Raw genomic sequence first — 14,133 nt, 5'->3', positions numbered from 1 at the left:
GATGGGCTTGTCATGGATTGTCATGCTGGCACACTAGTATTCATGAATTAATGGTATTAAATAATACCAGTTTGACTAGCCATTCATTTTTCTGCATGAACCTATATATTTTCAGAGGAGCATTGCACGGACAAAAAGGTGTCAGCCAGGATTTAAAGTTTTATCTCTGCAGCTGCTCACCTCACAGGTGAGTCAGCCGCAAATGAGAGCTTTCTACACAGAAACACAGTAACGTTGAAGGCGTGCCAGGTTGCACAAATAGCACTTTATATTCCGCTTGGTCCTCGTAGTTATATTTAAACCTATCGATGTGACCGATTTGACAGACCGTGCCTTGGAGCGACACTCTGTAATTCCCCCATGCTGTGGATGGGGAGGCAGGTAGCGGCGATCTGTAATTGAATCTGGAAGTAGCACACCTGTCCCTGAGAAACACTCATTTGTTGGCTGGCTTAATCACCGGCTGATTAACTTACGCTGGCAAGACAACGTCAGATCTGCTACCTCTCTCTTGTCTGGACACTAGGAAGCAAACCACCCTCATGAATATTGAGCCCTTTGTAGATGCAGTCAGACTGGGAAGAGGAGGATATATTTCCTTGTGAGCAGGAGGAAAACAAGACAGTCTCTTTCACAGCATGCTTCGAGTTCTGTTGTTTTCCCAACTTACAAAAAAAAAAAAACATCTTTTGAAGAGGGGCTGTTTACGTGATACCAAAAGAGGTGAAAACAACATCACACGGTTTTCGCTGGGAGTGGTTTACACATGGGGAAATTGGATGGGAGGAAAGACGAGCCTTAAAAGCTTGCGTTCTGGCACCTCACCTCCTAATTGCTTCTCTTCAAGTCATTCTCAAATACATTACATTACAAGTCTAATTAAGATCATTAAAAAAAAAAAAAAAAAAACACACACACACTCCTATCTCAATCCAGATCTTTTTATCTTGACCCGTTTTAATCTTGATCAATCTCAATCAGCGGGGAGAAGCGCAGATGGATGTAGTGCCACTCTTAAGTGCTGTGTTAGGACAGCCATTTCCCCTCGGCCTCGTGGGTGATGGGTGGCAAGACGAACAGCCCTCTGGCACCGGGGCTGGCAGGAGAAAATCCTGGCTGTCAGATCTGAGGCTCCGGCTCCGGCTCCGTCTTTCAGTCGATGGCGTCGCCGAGTCCCCCTACGGGGCGCCACTCAGGTGGCATTAAGATGCCAGGCGGCACTTCTTCTCCGCGGGCTGCCTGATCGCTCTAATTGATTCCCCAGAGGGTGCTACTGTCATTTAGTAGTCTCTGATAATGACAGGGCAATTAGAGCTCCTTTTATACCTGGCTCGACGCAAAATGAGGATTTCCCTGGGCAGACCTTTTGAAAATGCACAGCTAATCCGGGTGGCTCTGAGCCCTGGCCCTCTTAAAAAACAAAACTTCTTTGGACCAAAAGGTTCACCGAGCGAGACTAGCATGAGAAACGTATTCTTCTCAAATCTCCAGTTCAAATTGCCTCCTTCCATCCTTCCCATCCGAGACATAAGATCACTTACTCCACAAAACATAACATGAACGCTACAGACCCTTTCAACTGCATAAACAAACGCGTGTCTTCCTGAGGCTTTTCCAGTGGCACATTAAACAACATCGAGCTAATGTTAACTTGGGGACAAACAGAAAATCAACATTTTGTAGGGCATTACGCTAAGATCCAATTCACTCTCATTTCAAAGAATCTACATTGGTTTGGAATGTTTCCCTCCAGGAACAGACTGAAAAGGTCTACATAACAAAATAATGTGTCAGCTGTACAACAACACGCCTGTTTCTATCCATATAATGATTATCCACACAAGCCCAGCCATGCTATTTTATGTATGGAGGAGGACCAATAGTGACTCACTCAGGTCACAGTCGAAGCTCGTGTGAGAATAACAGAGTGTCTGGATGGACCCTCTTGGCATTTGTGTTGTTGAATGAGTTAGCAGGGTGGGGTGTGCGTCATCGTGCATGCTAACTGTGGACCTCTCTGTTCGGTAGACCACTGCAGTGGAGGACATGCTGAGTGTTGTGGGTATGCTTCACTGCTCTTGCTTTGTGTACTGCTTTCTGCTCGAGTGAGTGGAGAGAATAACACAGTCGCTTCTGAACAGCGCATACTGTTCAACTACACTGCCCAGGGAACCGGTACCACCCCTGTGGTAACTGTGTTGAAGCCACCACTAAATCGGTCTTTCTTTCCTATATGTGGGCGTGCTTGCGTGCGTGTATGGTGGCATGTGAAAAGGTCTCTCCAAAAGATTGAATGAGTGCCATTTATATCTTTATGGAGTAGTCCATTGCTTTATCAGACATGTAAAGGAGATGTGACCCCCCCCCCCTCATATCTACTGGTCATCCTTACCTACTGACAAACACAGCCAAAATGAAGGAATCAGGTTGGTCTCAGGTATCTGTGATTACTACATGCATGCATAGAATGATTTATATTTGACATGAGGACTCACCTTCTTCTTTGACTTGAAGACGTTGCACCGAAACACATTGCTTTGCCCATCTCTAGCAATGTAACTGAATATCTTCAAATCCTGTGAGTCATGGGAAACGTAGAATATCCTGAAACACATAGATTTACATAATTAGCATCTTCTCATTTCTAGTTTCTACAGTCAGCAAATTCAGCATACTTACAAGTTATACATTTCAGTTATAGCTACTTTAACTACTTTACCTATTGACTATTTAATCTGTTTTATACTTTATTTAAGCTACTCTAATGGCAAAACGGCCTTCTGCTGCAAGAAATGAGCAAAATTGAATTATTATACAGCTCATTTAAACAGCGTTGAAGGTCAACAAGCTCGGAAAACAGTGTATAAATGAAAAACTAAAAAAGCGTCTAAAAATGTAGACCAAAAGATAGAAAATGAAGCCTTTTAAATTCGCATTTTGGAAATGCAGAGCGCTGAAGACACAAACATAATGACTAGCAAAGGAGATGGTATCTCAATAACCTTTATGTGGATCCTATTACCGCTACTTTCAATGACCATTATAGATACCCTTTTGTGTTATGTCGCGGGAAACCAACTGGAATGATTTATTGCAAGGCCAAAGAAAGCCATTCACTGCATGTCATTCCTATGCATTTGCACAAAGACAATGACAAGGAGCGGAAAGTAGGTATCCGTAGCTCCCAACCTCAAGGTCCACAGCCGAACTAACTGACAGGAACTAACAGGAAAGCCTATCTACAGAGAACCATCTTGCCAGTAAAAGAGTAGAAAAGCAATTGTTTTGGTCAGGGAATCTGATAAACATTAATTTCCCCTCTTCTCCTTCAATCAGCCTGATACAGATCAATGCGCCGCTTTGGAAAGCAGCCTCTGAACTAGCTGGGTGAAACACTGGGTTTCCCCTCCACAGCCTTATCAATTGACAAATGGCCTGGCTGCCACGGGATATCAAAGGGGTGGCTGAGCTAAAGGAAGAAAATCCCTAAGGCCCCAGAGAAGTGACAACTGACAACTGAAATAACTTGAATACATTGGACCCACCAGGCATGCTCTAAAGGGCCCTGTAACGGTGTTTTTTCACACGGCAGGGAAACAAAATGCATCTTTTTAAATGGCAATACTAGCTTCTGTTGGGAGTCAGAATGCTACAACATTCTCAGATTTTTCAGTGCATTTCTATTCATTTCATTGATTTCTTTTCTTAGTGTCAGATAGATATCATGCATTTTTTGATGGGTCCAATAGAAGTATTTTTGTGCCAGGACAGGCAAATGAAAGTCACCAATAGGACAGTGATCATTTGTGTTCCTCATATTTACCTCATGTCATAATTAAATCAATATTTGTTTTGCATCTCTGTTGGGTGGATAGAAAAATAAATATTTTACTGTAAATGTGAAAAAAAGATATGCAATTGTTGTGAAATACTATTGAAAATCAACAGTGTCAATAGTTGAACTACACAAAGCTTTATAGAGAAGCACATAGACACAGAGATCATAGATATGACCTTCATGACATAATGATAAACATCTCCATATTTGCTCACTGCAGGGCCTGGCGGTTAAAGCAAACATACATCAATGATAAACAAACATCGCCGTTTCATGTCCATTGCAAAAACAGGATGGCAGGCACTTAACAGGATGCAATGACAACAAGACCTTGATGGTGAATTACTTCATCAGGAACCCAATGATCTCTGTGCATTGTCCCAATTTAGACCGAGCCACAAACTGGTGGATTGTTACAGTCTCTGACCAGTCAACAAACTCCAAAAATGGATGGGAGGGGGATGCAAGATCAGTCTCACCGTTATTCTTTCAACAGTCTCTCACTAATAAACAACAAAACACAGAAAGTGGGCTACACTTTCGGAGAGAGAGAGAAAAATCAAACACCTCACACAGACACAAGCCTGTTAAACTAAACTCATATCGCTTAGAGAACAGGTCTATAGATCATCCAGAGATTCTTGCACAGTTCAGTGAAATGAGGGGCAAGTGTACGCTGCGCTGCATGTGTGTCTGGCTTTATGAACGTGCCCTTCTTCAATCCCAATCCCAGGGCAGTGTAAAGGGGAGGTGTGAGGTGAGAAGTGGACATGTCAAAGGAGCATGAGGCATCAGGAGGGCATTTCTGATTCGCTTAAAAGAAGAAAAAAAAAAACCCTCATGGTAGCGTGAGACGTGACAACTGGCAGGTTTGACGCCGCGTACTTGTCGGCAAGCGCTCAGGTGGGCAATCTTCAAATGAACGTGTTAAAACCTCGCGGCGGCACGAAACAACGGTCGGGGCGAAAATACGGCTTCTCATTAATTTGATTCTCCTGCCTGCTGTTGACAGCCCGGGCTGCATGTCGACTCAGCTCTTTCGAAGGAAGACACACGCTGTTTAGGGAGTCTTTCCCGAGCCTCCGCATTCATCAAGGCTGAGAGAAACAGCAGCTGCCAAAACATCTCTCCCGCTCCCGTGGTCCTGACACCACTTTTAATATCATAATAAAGGCCAGGGGACTGGAATTACGCTTTAACAATTAAGCCAGGGTTGCTTTAGAAGGCACCGACCATCATCAATCATCAACAACCTTTCATAAACATCGGGCAGAAGACAAATCTAGCTTTAGAGATCCTTTCTAATTCCGTTTAGAATACATGGCTATGTTTTGACTGGGTTGGATTATTAAGAGAAGAATCACATTACTGTTCCCAGAGGAAATGGAATCATTTGCTCATGCCGTCAGTGTTGTTTCTGTCTGATGAGTTCATCTTCTGATGACAAATGGCAAATGCTCCATCATTATGAACACAAAATGGTGAGGAGGCAAGCTGATGGTAGGCTACACTAAGATGCACTAAGACTGCAAATGTTATTTACCACCAACTGACATTTTTTTATCGTTGTGTAATCAGTGAAATACTCTTACTCAAACACACAGACACCAACACTCACTCACCATATGTTTCCTAATAAACGTTAAATAAACAGTAAACATTTCAATAAGCTGCTGAAGCTGCAGATTAACTGCTTGAAGAGTGTTGGCAAGTCCCTCATGGAAGAGTGCATACATTCCTCTCCGCATTATTTCCAGCTCACTTCAGAGACACACAACATAGCAAAAGCACTCACATCACATGCATATTGATGAAGTGCTTGCAAATGCATTATATTGATGAAGAGTCCCTCACCGCTGATTTCTGTTCTCGAGTCTTTCATTACAGTGGCGTTGAGTTAAACCAATGCAACTCACACGTGTTACAGAAACAGGGGGATACTTCTCCACTCATCACCATGCTCCAGGCTTACTGAATTATTGATGCCTTTTAATGTGTCTTAGCTCACCCAGGGCTGGTGGCTGTAGCCTACTGTGTCTTTTGCAGGCCCTGTATGCAAACAAAAGCCCTGAAATGTCATCAGTAGTTTTAAAGAGAAGGAGGGAGAGGGAGAAAGTGTGTCATGAGACTCCAAACCCTACCAAACAAAAGGAGACATTTCCAAATGCCAGCATACCCTTCCTGTGGTCATGTTTACTGCAGGCAATTTTTCTTCACTTAGCTAATCGAATGTCCAGATAAATTATGTCAGTTTCAGTATTATTCTTCCCCAGAATATCAACGGAAGGATAACAAAATATACTTAAGTAGATGCCTTTAATGCAAAACACTATGTGCATTGCAATGCTTTCTCCCTCCTTAGATGCAAAAATACTTTAGTCACAGATATCAAATTGAAAAAGTTGGGGATAAGGTGAGGATGAACCCACACACACAAACCCCAATTGGTATTGCTGAAGTCATCAGGAGGATTATAGAGGACTCAGATCATGGACATAGGATCCACCTATAGGTCAACTCTCTCACGTATACACTTCTTTAAAAATGGAAATGCAGCCATGCTTAAAGATGGGCTCAAAATATTGATCTGAAGACTGATAATGAAAATGGCACATTACAAATGCATGAAAATCCATTTATAGGCCAACTCCAAATGACTGCACTCCTCGCCCAAGCAACCATATGCAGCACTGATGAGAAGCCATACGAATAGATGGTAAATATTTAAAGAGAAACATGAAAAGGGTTTTCATGCATTTAAACGCATTCATACAGAGATCTGGGCTTCCCCAGGGTCCGACTAGGCTTCCAGAATGTGTCAGAAAGAGACTGCACTCGGACCATACCAACTGAGTTCCAGTGACTCCAACTGTAAAAGGCTGTAGGACGGCACCTGAGTCCCTCTCATCTGAGCTTATATGGACAACATAATGCTCCCAACAACCACCCTTGTGTACCTATCCGCTGACTGTCAATCAAGTTAATGATAATCTAAAATGAGATGATTCCGTTTAGTGTAGAGAAATCATTGAAGAGTTTAGCTAAGTGGTACAGTTCCATGTCCAGTGATTGAGGACAGGTTGAAGATCTTGGAGAATGAATCGTTAGGTTTTTCATACCATTGACAGGACCTCCTCTACATGTAATGTGAAATCTGACAAAATCACGAATGAGCAAATTAGGAAAGGTATTAGGGTGTCATGCCGTGTGCAAAAAGCCACATCAGGAGATGACCATCACAGTTTAAAGATAAGTCTAGAACACTTCTCCATCCATGATAGCAGAGTAGTGAAATCCAGATGAAGCAGTTTAACGTGCAAAAGACACATTACAACATAGGCATATCATGGGGCAGGTACAGAGAAGAGGGTTTGGGTCAAGTAACAACTGGACAGCATGGAGTAAGGCTACACTCTGTGTCTGTTTGAAAATAAACAGGGTGTGAGAAGAAGTGTGAATAGAATCTATTTTGCAAGATAGGGTCAGAAGAGCCAACACTAGGTACACACAAACAGCCCTGACAGATGGGGCCAAGGGAGAAATTGGAGTTTAGACCTGACACAGTGTTCTATGAGTGTGAGTGCACTGTTTCCTTTATTGAGCGAACAATTGTCTTTGAAAATAGGATTGAGGAAGCCTTTGAAGGCAAGAGGCAAAGGAGATATGCTGAACTGGTGGAAGTTAGGGAATAAGGTAGGCACAGACCAGTGCAGACAGGCGTATCTAAAACCCCAACACTTCTATTGGATTTTGCTTTTTAAAGAATGGACACTCAGGAGCTTTAAAGGGATAGTTCGGATTTTAAGACACGAAGTTGTATGGGTTCCCTGTCAGCAACGTAGTGCATCAGCACTGACTTACCCCCGACAGCGTCCTGTGAGCCGAGATCCAGCCGGTTTTAGATCGTTTTTGATGCTGAAGAAAGTAGTCCGGCAAGTTTCTGGGGTCACGAAAGTAAAGTGTTTTTCTTCTCAAAACCATATGCGTTCAACAGAGTGATATATTTGCACCACAAAAACATTGTCCAGGAAAAATTCAAACCTCGTTATCACTTACTTATTTTTCGCGATTCCTATCACTGCGCGCTACTGACAGCTGGACAACGTTTTTGTGGTGCAAATATATCACTCTGTTGAACGCATATGGTTTTGAGAAGAAAAACACTTTACTTTCGTGACCCCAGAAACTTGCTGAAGAAAATAGTCCGGCATCAAAAACGATCAAAAACCGGCTGGATCTCGGCTCACAGGACGCTGTCGGGGGTAAGTCAGTGCTGATGCACTACGTTGCTGACAGGGAACCCATACAACTTCGTGTCTTAAAATCCGAACTATCCCTTTAAACTGTCTGAGGCTGATGGAAAAAGTGAACTGTGGTTATGGTGGTGCTCACAGAACACTTGGTAACAGGCGAGTTAACCTGTATGGCATAGAGAACTGTTTTCAAGATATTCAGGTGTCTGAAGGGACTAGAGTTAATAGAACATGAGACTGCTGGGCAGTGGTCTAGGAGTAGTAAATACAGGCAGTTTTGTTGTAAATGAACCAGACAGCAAGATGACAGGAAGACTAAAGTTATAGGAAACCATGAGTATATGCTTAAGACCCATCTAGCAACACTTATCAAAAGTAACAGGTCTACTTTGAATATGACTCCTCTGTGAGTACAGAATTTGGGGACAGAGGCTTCTGTGCTGTTGCCTCCCGTCTATGGAACAATCTACTCCTCCATGTATGCAGGGCCCCAACCCGCTGCCCGCGTGTTCAAAAGAATCCTAAGAGCACACCTATACCTGCTTTTGCTAAGCAACCCTTGGGTATCTTGCAAGATGCGCCCAAGTCATTATTATAGATAAAATTATGCAAATCTGGACAACTGCTCACAAATGAGCAAACATTGATATTCATAGATTAAATGCACAAAAAACAAAAGACACAATTATTAGCTATATGCCTCAAGACAGATCCACTAGCTATTATACATACCAAATGGCTGTGAACAAATAGCTTTTCAATTCATGACTATAATCAGTGATAATGATACAGCTGCGTCTACTTGCATTGACCCGGGCTGTGGACACGAGAGAAATAAACAAGGAAAACAACAGAAAAATCGCCTATTCAGCAGAGAAAACACAACCAGCAACGCTTAAATGTTGTGACTGGCATGCGAATGAGTAAGCAGCACATCATGCTCTGAGCTCAGAGAGCTGACACAGGCTTTCACATTCTTCATCAGCAAAGCTCAACACGGCCCACAAGCCATAACAACGCGCAGTCCCCTCGGGCCTACTTTCTCTATCACAGCAACTGTACAAGCATCCAATAGAAAATGAACTATATTGCTGTTTCTCATGTGCTGCATCAGAGTGTTCTATGGCCTCAACGATGATACAATTATGTGCATACATACAGGCCACATTACTATTTGCTGTGCCTGTCCTTACCCCAGGAGTCAGGCTCGCATCTATCTGTGTGACCACACACACACACACACACACCCACACACCCACACACCCACACACACACACACTTCATCCCAGTAGAATAATCCATAAAGAAACCAAAAGTCAACGCAAGCAAGCCTGTACTTCAATAAACTCTGGCCAGTGAAGTGACCACTGGTCTAACCGCACATTTTCCCTCCGGCGCAGGGCCTGCGCTTAATTGACCTTGATTAAGCGGGCTCCTCGTGCGTGGGGAGGCGACGGAGGAGTGGTGGTGGTGGTGCCAAGCAGGATCTCCGTCTCGGAGCGCGGCACTGGCAGCGAGGTCTCTAATTAAGCGGCGAGCGGTCGCTCCTCCGCGCTTCGCCGACAGGTCTAATGAGACCTCGCTTCACCCTCCCCCGTCTCCTCCCACGAGCAGCGCGGCGCCCCGGCCTGCCATCGCCATCGCCATCTACAAACGTTAACCAGCCTCGCGTCGTCTCCAACACCACTGCACACTGTTCATCAGTAGCCAAGATCTGAAGCAGAGAGACACGAGAACAAAAAAGATTCCGGACTATGAACCGGACAAAAATACGAAACCGCTGTGCTGCTTGAAAAAGATGGCAGGTCCCTATGATGCCAAGTCTTTGCCAAAGCATACAACACCTGTTTAAGCTGCTAACTTCCAACAACTCTTTGGTATTCAAGTCGGTGGCTTTGTCTTGCTGATTTACGCTGATTCTACAAGCTCAGTTTCCCCTCGGGTAGTAGAATCTGTGTGTCAGGTAGAAAGTGTTTGTCTTTGTGCAGGGACGAGGGGAAAAAAAGTCGACTGTGATGAACCGGGTAAGCCAGAGATATTAGAGGTAAAGCCCTCACACACACACACACAGCATGACAATGGGTAAAGTTTTTTTTTGTTTTTCCTGAGATGCCGAGAGAAAGCGCGAGAGAGAGCTGCAGTGGCGGCCTTGGGGCAAGATGATGATCCTGTTCACGGTTGCTTTTCCTCACCCTCACACCTTTTCCTTCCCCGAGGACCCTCATTTCTTCTGAAATGACGCACAAGGTGTACTTTTCTCCCGCCTGGTCAGTTTTTTTTCCCGTCGGCAGTCCTTATCTTGCTCCCTGCACTGGTAATACTGAGGTGCAGAGGTCCACCGGCCTGCAGCGAACACAGCAGGACATTGATAGGAGCGTTCATTCCGAAACAGAAAATAGATATACCAAGTGGAACAGTGCTTGGCTACACTTTCTGCGAGTTTCCAAGCCAACAGGTCTGTTTACCGTCCATTTACCTTGGCTACGACTCCTCTATAGTGGATGTCTGTTGGTCTCTCTCTGTCTGTGTCTCTCTCTCTGTCTCTCTCCGTCTCTCTCTCTCTCTCAATAACATGTGATGATAGTGTGCTGGGTAACAAAGCAGGCTCTGTGGCCCTGTGTTTATGCTCTGCTGCAGGAGCTAAAGGAACTCCTTTGAGGGATCTGGGCCATATCCCTTATCATGGCATGCAGACATACCCTGGGGGAGGACACGGGGATAGAGGGAAGGAGGAGGAGGAGGAGGAAGAGGATGACGAGGTCTGTAGGGGGGGAAGATGAGTAGCAGTTTCATGGTTTTCTGAAGCCCAGTAAAGCGTATTTCAAAGTGAAAGAGGGGAAAGTTCCTGTCCCCAGGTCCTGCCCCAGGGACGCATCCTTCAAGGCCACGCAGCTGACGCGCTATCGTCAGTCGCAGCACTCGGCACGGTAATCACCCACTAGTAAGGGGCCCTTGCTTTCTCACAATTCATTAGCCATAACCCTGCACGGAGCAGAAATCTCGCGAGGCTAATTTACTGGCGGCGTATGATGGGCTTTTCCCTGTTATTCACAGGCTTGTTATAGCGCACAACAAATCCGCTATGGGAGGCCGGGGCACACGAGGGCAGATGGTTGCAGCGCTGCGGAGTTTGTTACACAAGACAAGAGGAAAAACTGAAGACTAATTAATTATGATGATATAAGCAGAAATGATCCTACAGGGAAATGCACTGGCACATATGTTCAAAGCAGCACACTGCAGAGCAGACCTCCTATGTACTACTGTATATGTATACACACGCATCTGCAATCTGGCTTTCAGAGGGAAATGCTCGGAGACATATTCAGCATGACACACTGAATGGAATATTCCAGAACACAATTTTATAAGGAGAAATGAACAGCACTTATGGCCTCAGCAGATCGGAAAAAAATCGTATTACACTCCACTCTTGTTGAGAGACGGCCGACGTGCTCTAAAGTCCGGGAGTATTATAAGAAAACACATGCGCTTGCTATTGTTTGCGTATGAACTTGGTCCTATGTATAGTATCGCCTATCTGTTTCAGCATCAGCCACAATGTCAGCAGTTTCCTTGTTGGCCTTACAGGGCCCACTCTGTTGATGAAAATGCCTGCAGAATGTGATCAGTGTTTTTTCGGAGGAGGCTCCAAGGTCACCCTGCAGCTCAGATAAACACACGCCCACGGCAAACAAGACATCGTCATCTCAATATTAATTCTCCTCGAGAGGTGGTTCCTGTTCCAAAAAATGGGACAAGACACTAGGTCTTAATCACACTTTGAAAGAAATACTAAACAATAACGTGCTTGTGATTAATTAACCTATAGGACATTGGCTTCTGGCTCTCTGCGCTGACGTTCATTCACTTTAAAATGTCATCGGACATACCCTGCTTTCGGATCGGATGAAACAAATGCCCTTTGCTTGATCGGGAGGGAACTTTTATGCTCTGAAAGTTTGTTGGGCTGAAATGGGAATCAATGAGGAGATGATTAAATGCTCCCCTTATCGCACAGTGGAGTTTTGGATTTCCTCCAGGGCCTTTTATAAGACTAGGGCTGCTGCTATAGACTTTGACTGCTGGTGAACTGTGAAGAATTCCTCACCAGACCATACACGTCTCCCTTCATTTCTTTCAGTCTTTTTTTCAACAGGGAGGGAAATCGGTCCTCCAAAAATTGACAGAATGTTTCACACAACTTTTTTTGCCAAGCCATGCATTACTGGACAAATCCCTTTGTCATTAGAATGTGGTCAGAGACAGAGCCTTTGCTTCTGTGTTTGTACACCTTAGTTTAAAACAGCCCTCACCTTAACTAACAGGGAGGTATATAAACACAAATATCGGCAATTAACCACTTTAAAAAGGATTAGTTCGACGGCTAATCTGGATGAAGTGATTAAATTGACGTGAGGATAGACCTTTGAGACCTTCGTCTTATTCAATCTCTTAATTTGAGGTTTCAGTCAACACCAGCCCTCCACTAAATCAGGGGCTTGGTAAGGGTTAAGTACTGGGTCTGCTACTGGACCTGGTATGACTAAGTATGACTAAGTATGAAAACCAAGAGACGTCCACCATGAAACAGAGACACTAAAAAGGGTATTTTCTTTACTGTGTCATATGTAAATACACACTATTTTTCGCAATGTTTCCTTATTTGTCTTCCAGAATTGCCAAGAACAAGAATGGCAGTTGGGCCAATAGAGCTTTTAACAAGTTATTTTGAGGGTATGTCATAAAGCTGGCAAATGAAATCTCTACCTAAATAAATGTATTGTGCATATAAGTTAGTACAATCCCCCGATGCTTTTCAGTTCACTCAATAAGTGACTGACAAAATGTATGGTTCCTCAGAGGCTTCATTTCACATGTGCAGAGATTAGTAGATAGATCAGACTAGGACTTTATCATCAAATACTTAATTCTTTAGGGCACAGAGACGACACAATACTGTATGCTTCTGAGGCCAGAAAGAATTCAGGAAATATCACACGGTAAGTACAATTTCTTACAATATGTTGTGTACAGTATATGCAGCAAAAGTATACATGCTGTGTTATTATATTGTAGAACATTTCTATTGATTTGAGTTTTCTATCCATATCAGTCAATTCAGCTATTTTCAGCCAAGGCTCCAGCAGCTGTGCAGTGGCCCTGCTCGTTTCTGACCTTTCTTTCTTCCTTTTGTCAAGATATTATTTTCAGATGGCAACATGGGCACAACATGAAGAGCTGGCTGAATCAAACTCTGGAGACATGGTGTAGCAGGAGCTCAACTTGGGAAGAAAGCGAATACTCTCTGTGCTACAGCGAGAGCGGGCAAATTAAGTCTGGAGGAAGGTGCAAATGGGTTAGCATGTGGGAGACCAGTGGGGATTACAGTACTACATGATAAAGAATGTATCACACTGGGGGTTGGCTGAGAGTCTGTGTGGGGGTGGAGGGGTTGAGGCTGACAATTATGCTGACAACAGGTCCTTCTAGAAAACACTGGGAAATAATCTGCACTGACCCTTCCTCACTAATCTCTTAATAATTACAGCCTTCATACCCAGATCAAAGGCACCACCATCCCGTTCTGGCATTCCCAGCAATCCTGCATTATGATGACGTGGAGAATGGCAGCTAAACTGAGGACAGCAGACAATCCCCCTGAACTAAGCAGAGGTACAACCTGTAGGAACTGAGGATGGCAGACAATCTCCCCAACCAGAAGTAAACCTCAGAAACAAGGCAAGCAAAGTTTTAACAAGAGAATAACTTGATTACAAGAATTGATTTGTCATTACGATTCCATAGCGCCAAACATCAGCCTAATTAATTAAGCTGTAATCAGTAATGCATGTACGCTAGTGTTCCGCATGAGGCTTTCACAATTTCCTTAGTGAATGTCAACATGGCCGATGCAGACCCAAAAACAGGGGGATGCTTAACAATCCTCTCTGGTGGTCTTCATTGAGCTTCAGCCCTTTGTAAGTAGATAGAACTGCGACAAGACAGAGAGAAAGGACTATGATCCAGTGTGAATGTTGA

General features: G+C 43.9%; 1 protein-coding gene across 2 annotated transcripts in view; it reads right to left on the bottom strand.

The window, feature by feature from the left end:
- The window catches only part of nos1apa (nitric oxide synthase 1 (neuronal) adaptor protein a), a 104,619-nt gene that overhangs the window by 55,685 nt on the left and 34,801 nt on the right, over positions 1–14,133 (bottom strand). For both annotated transcript variants that reach the window (XM_062555278.1, XM_062555279.1), the window contains one exon: positions 2,496–2,604. In XM_062555278.1, coding sequence (XP_062411262.1) covers positions 2,496–2,604 — 109 coding nt within the window. The remainder of the gene's footprint in view (positions 1–2,495; positions 2,605–14,133) is intronic.

Source organism: Sardina pilchardus, chromosome 15, assembly GCF_963854185.1.
Source record: "Sardina pilchardus chromosome 15, fSarPil1.1, whole genome shotgun sequence".
In the NCBI taxonomy this organism is placed as follows: domain Eukaryota; kingdom Metazoa; phylum Chordata; class Actinopteri; order Clupeiformes; family Clupeidae; genus Sardina; species Sardina pilchardus.
Note: the sequence above shows the minus strand (reverse complement) of the source record. Positions and strands in the feature narration are given on the sequence as shown.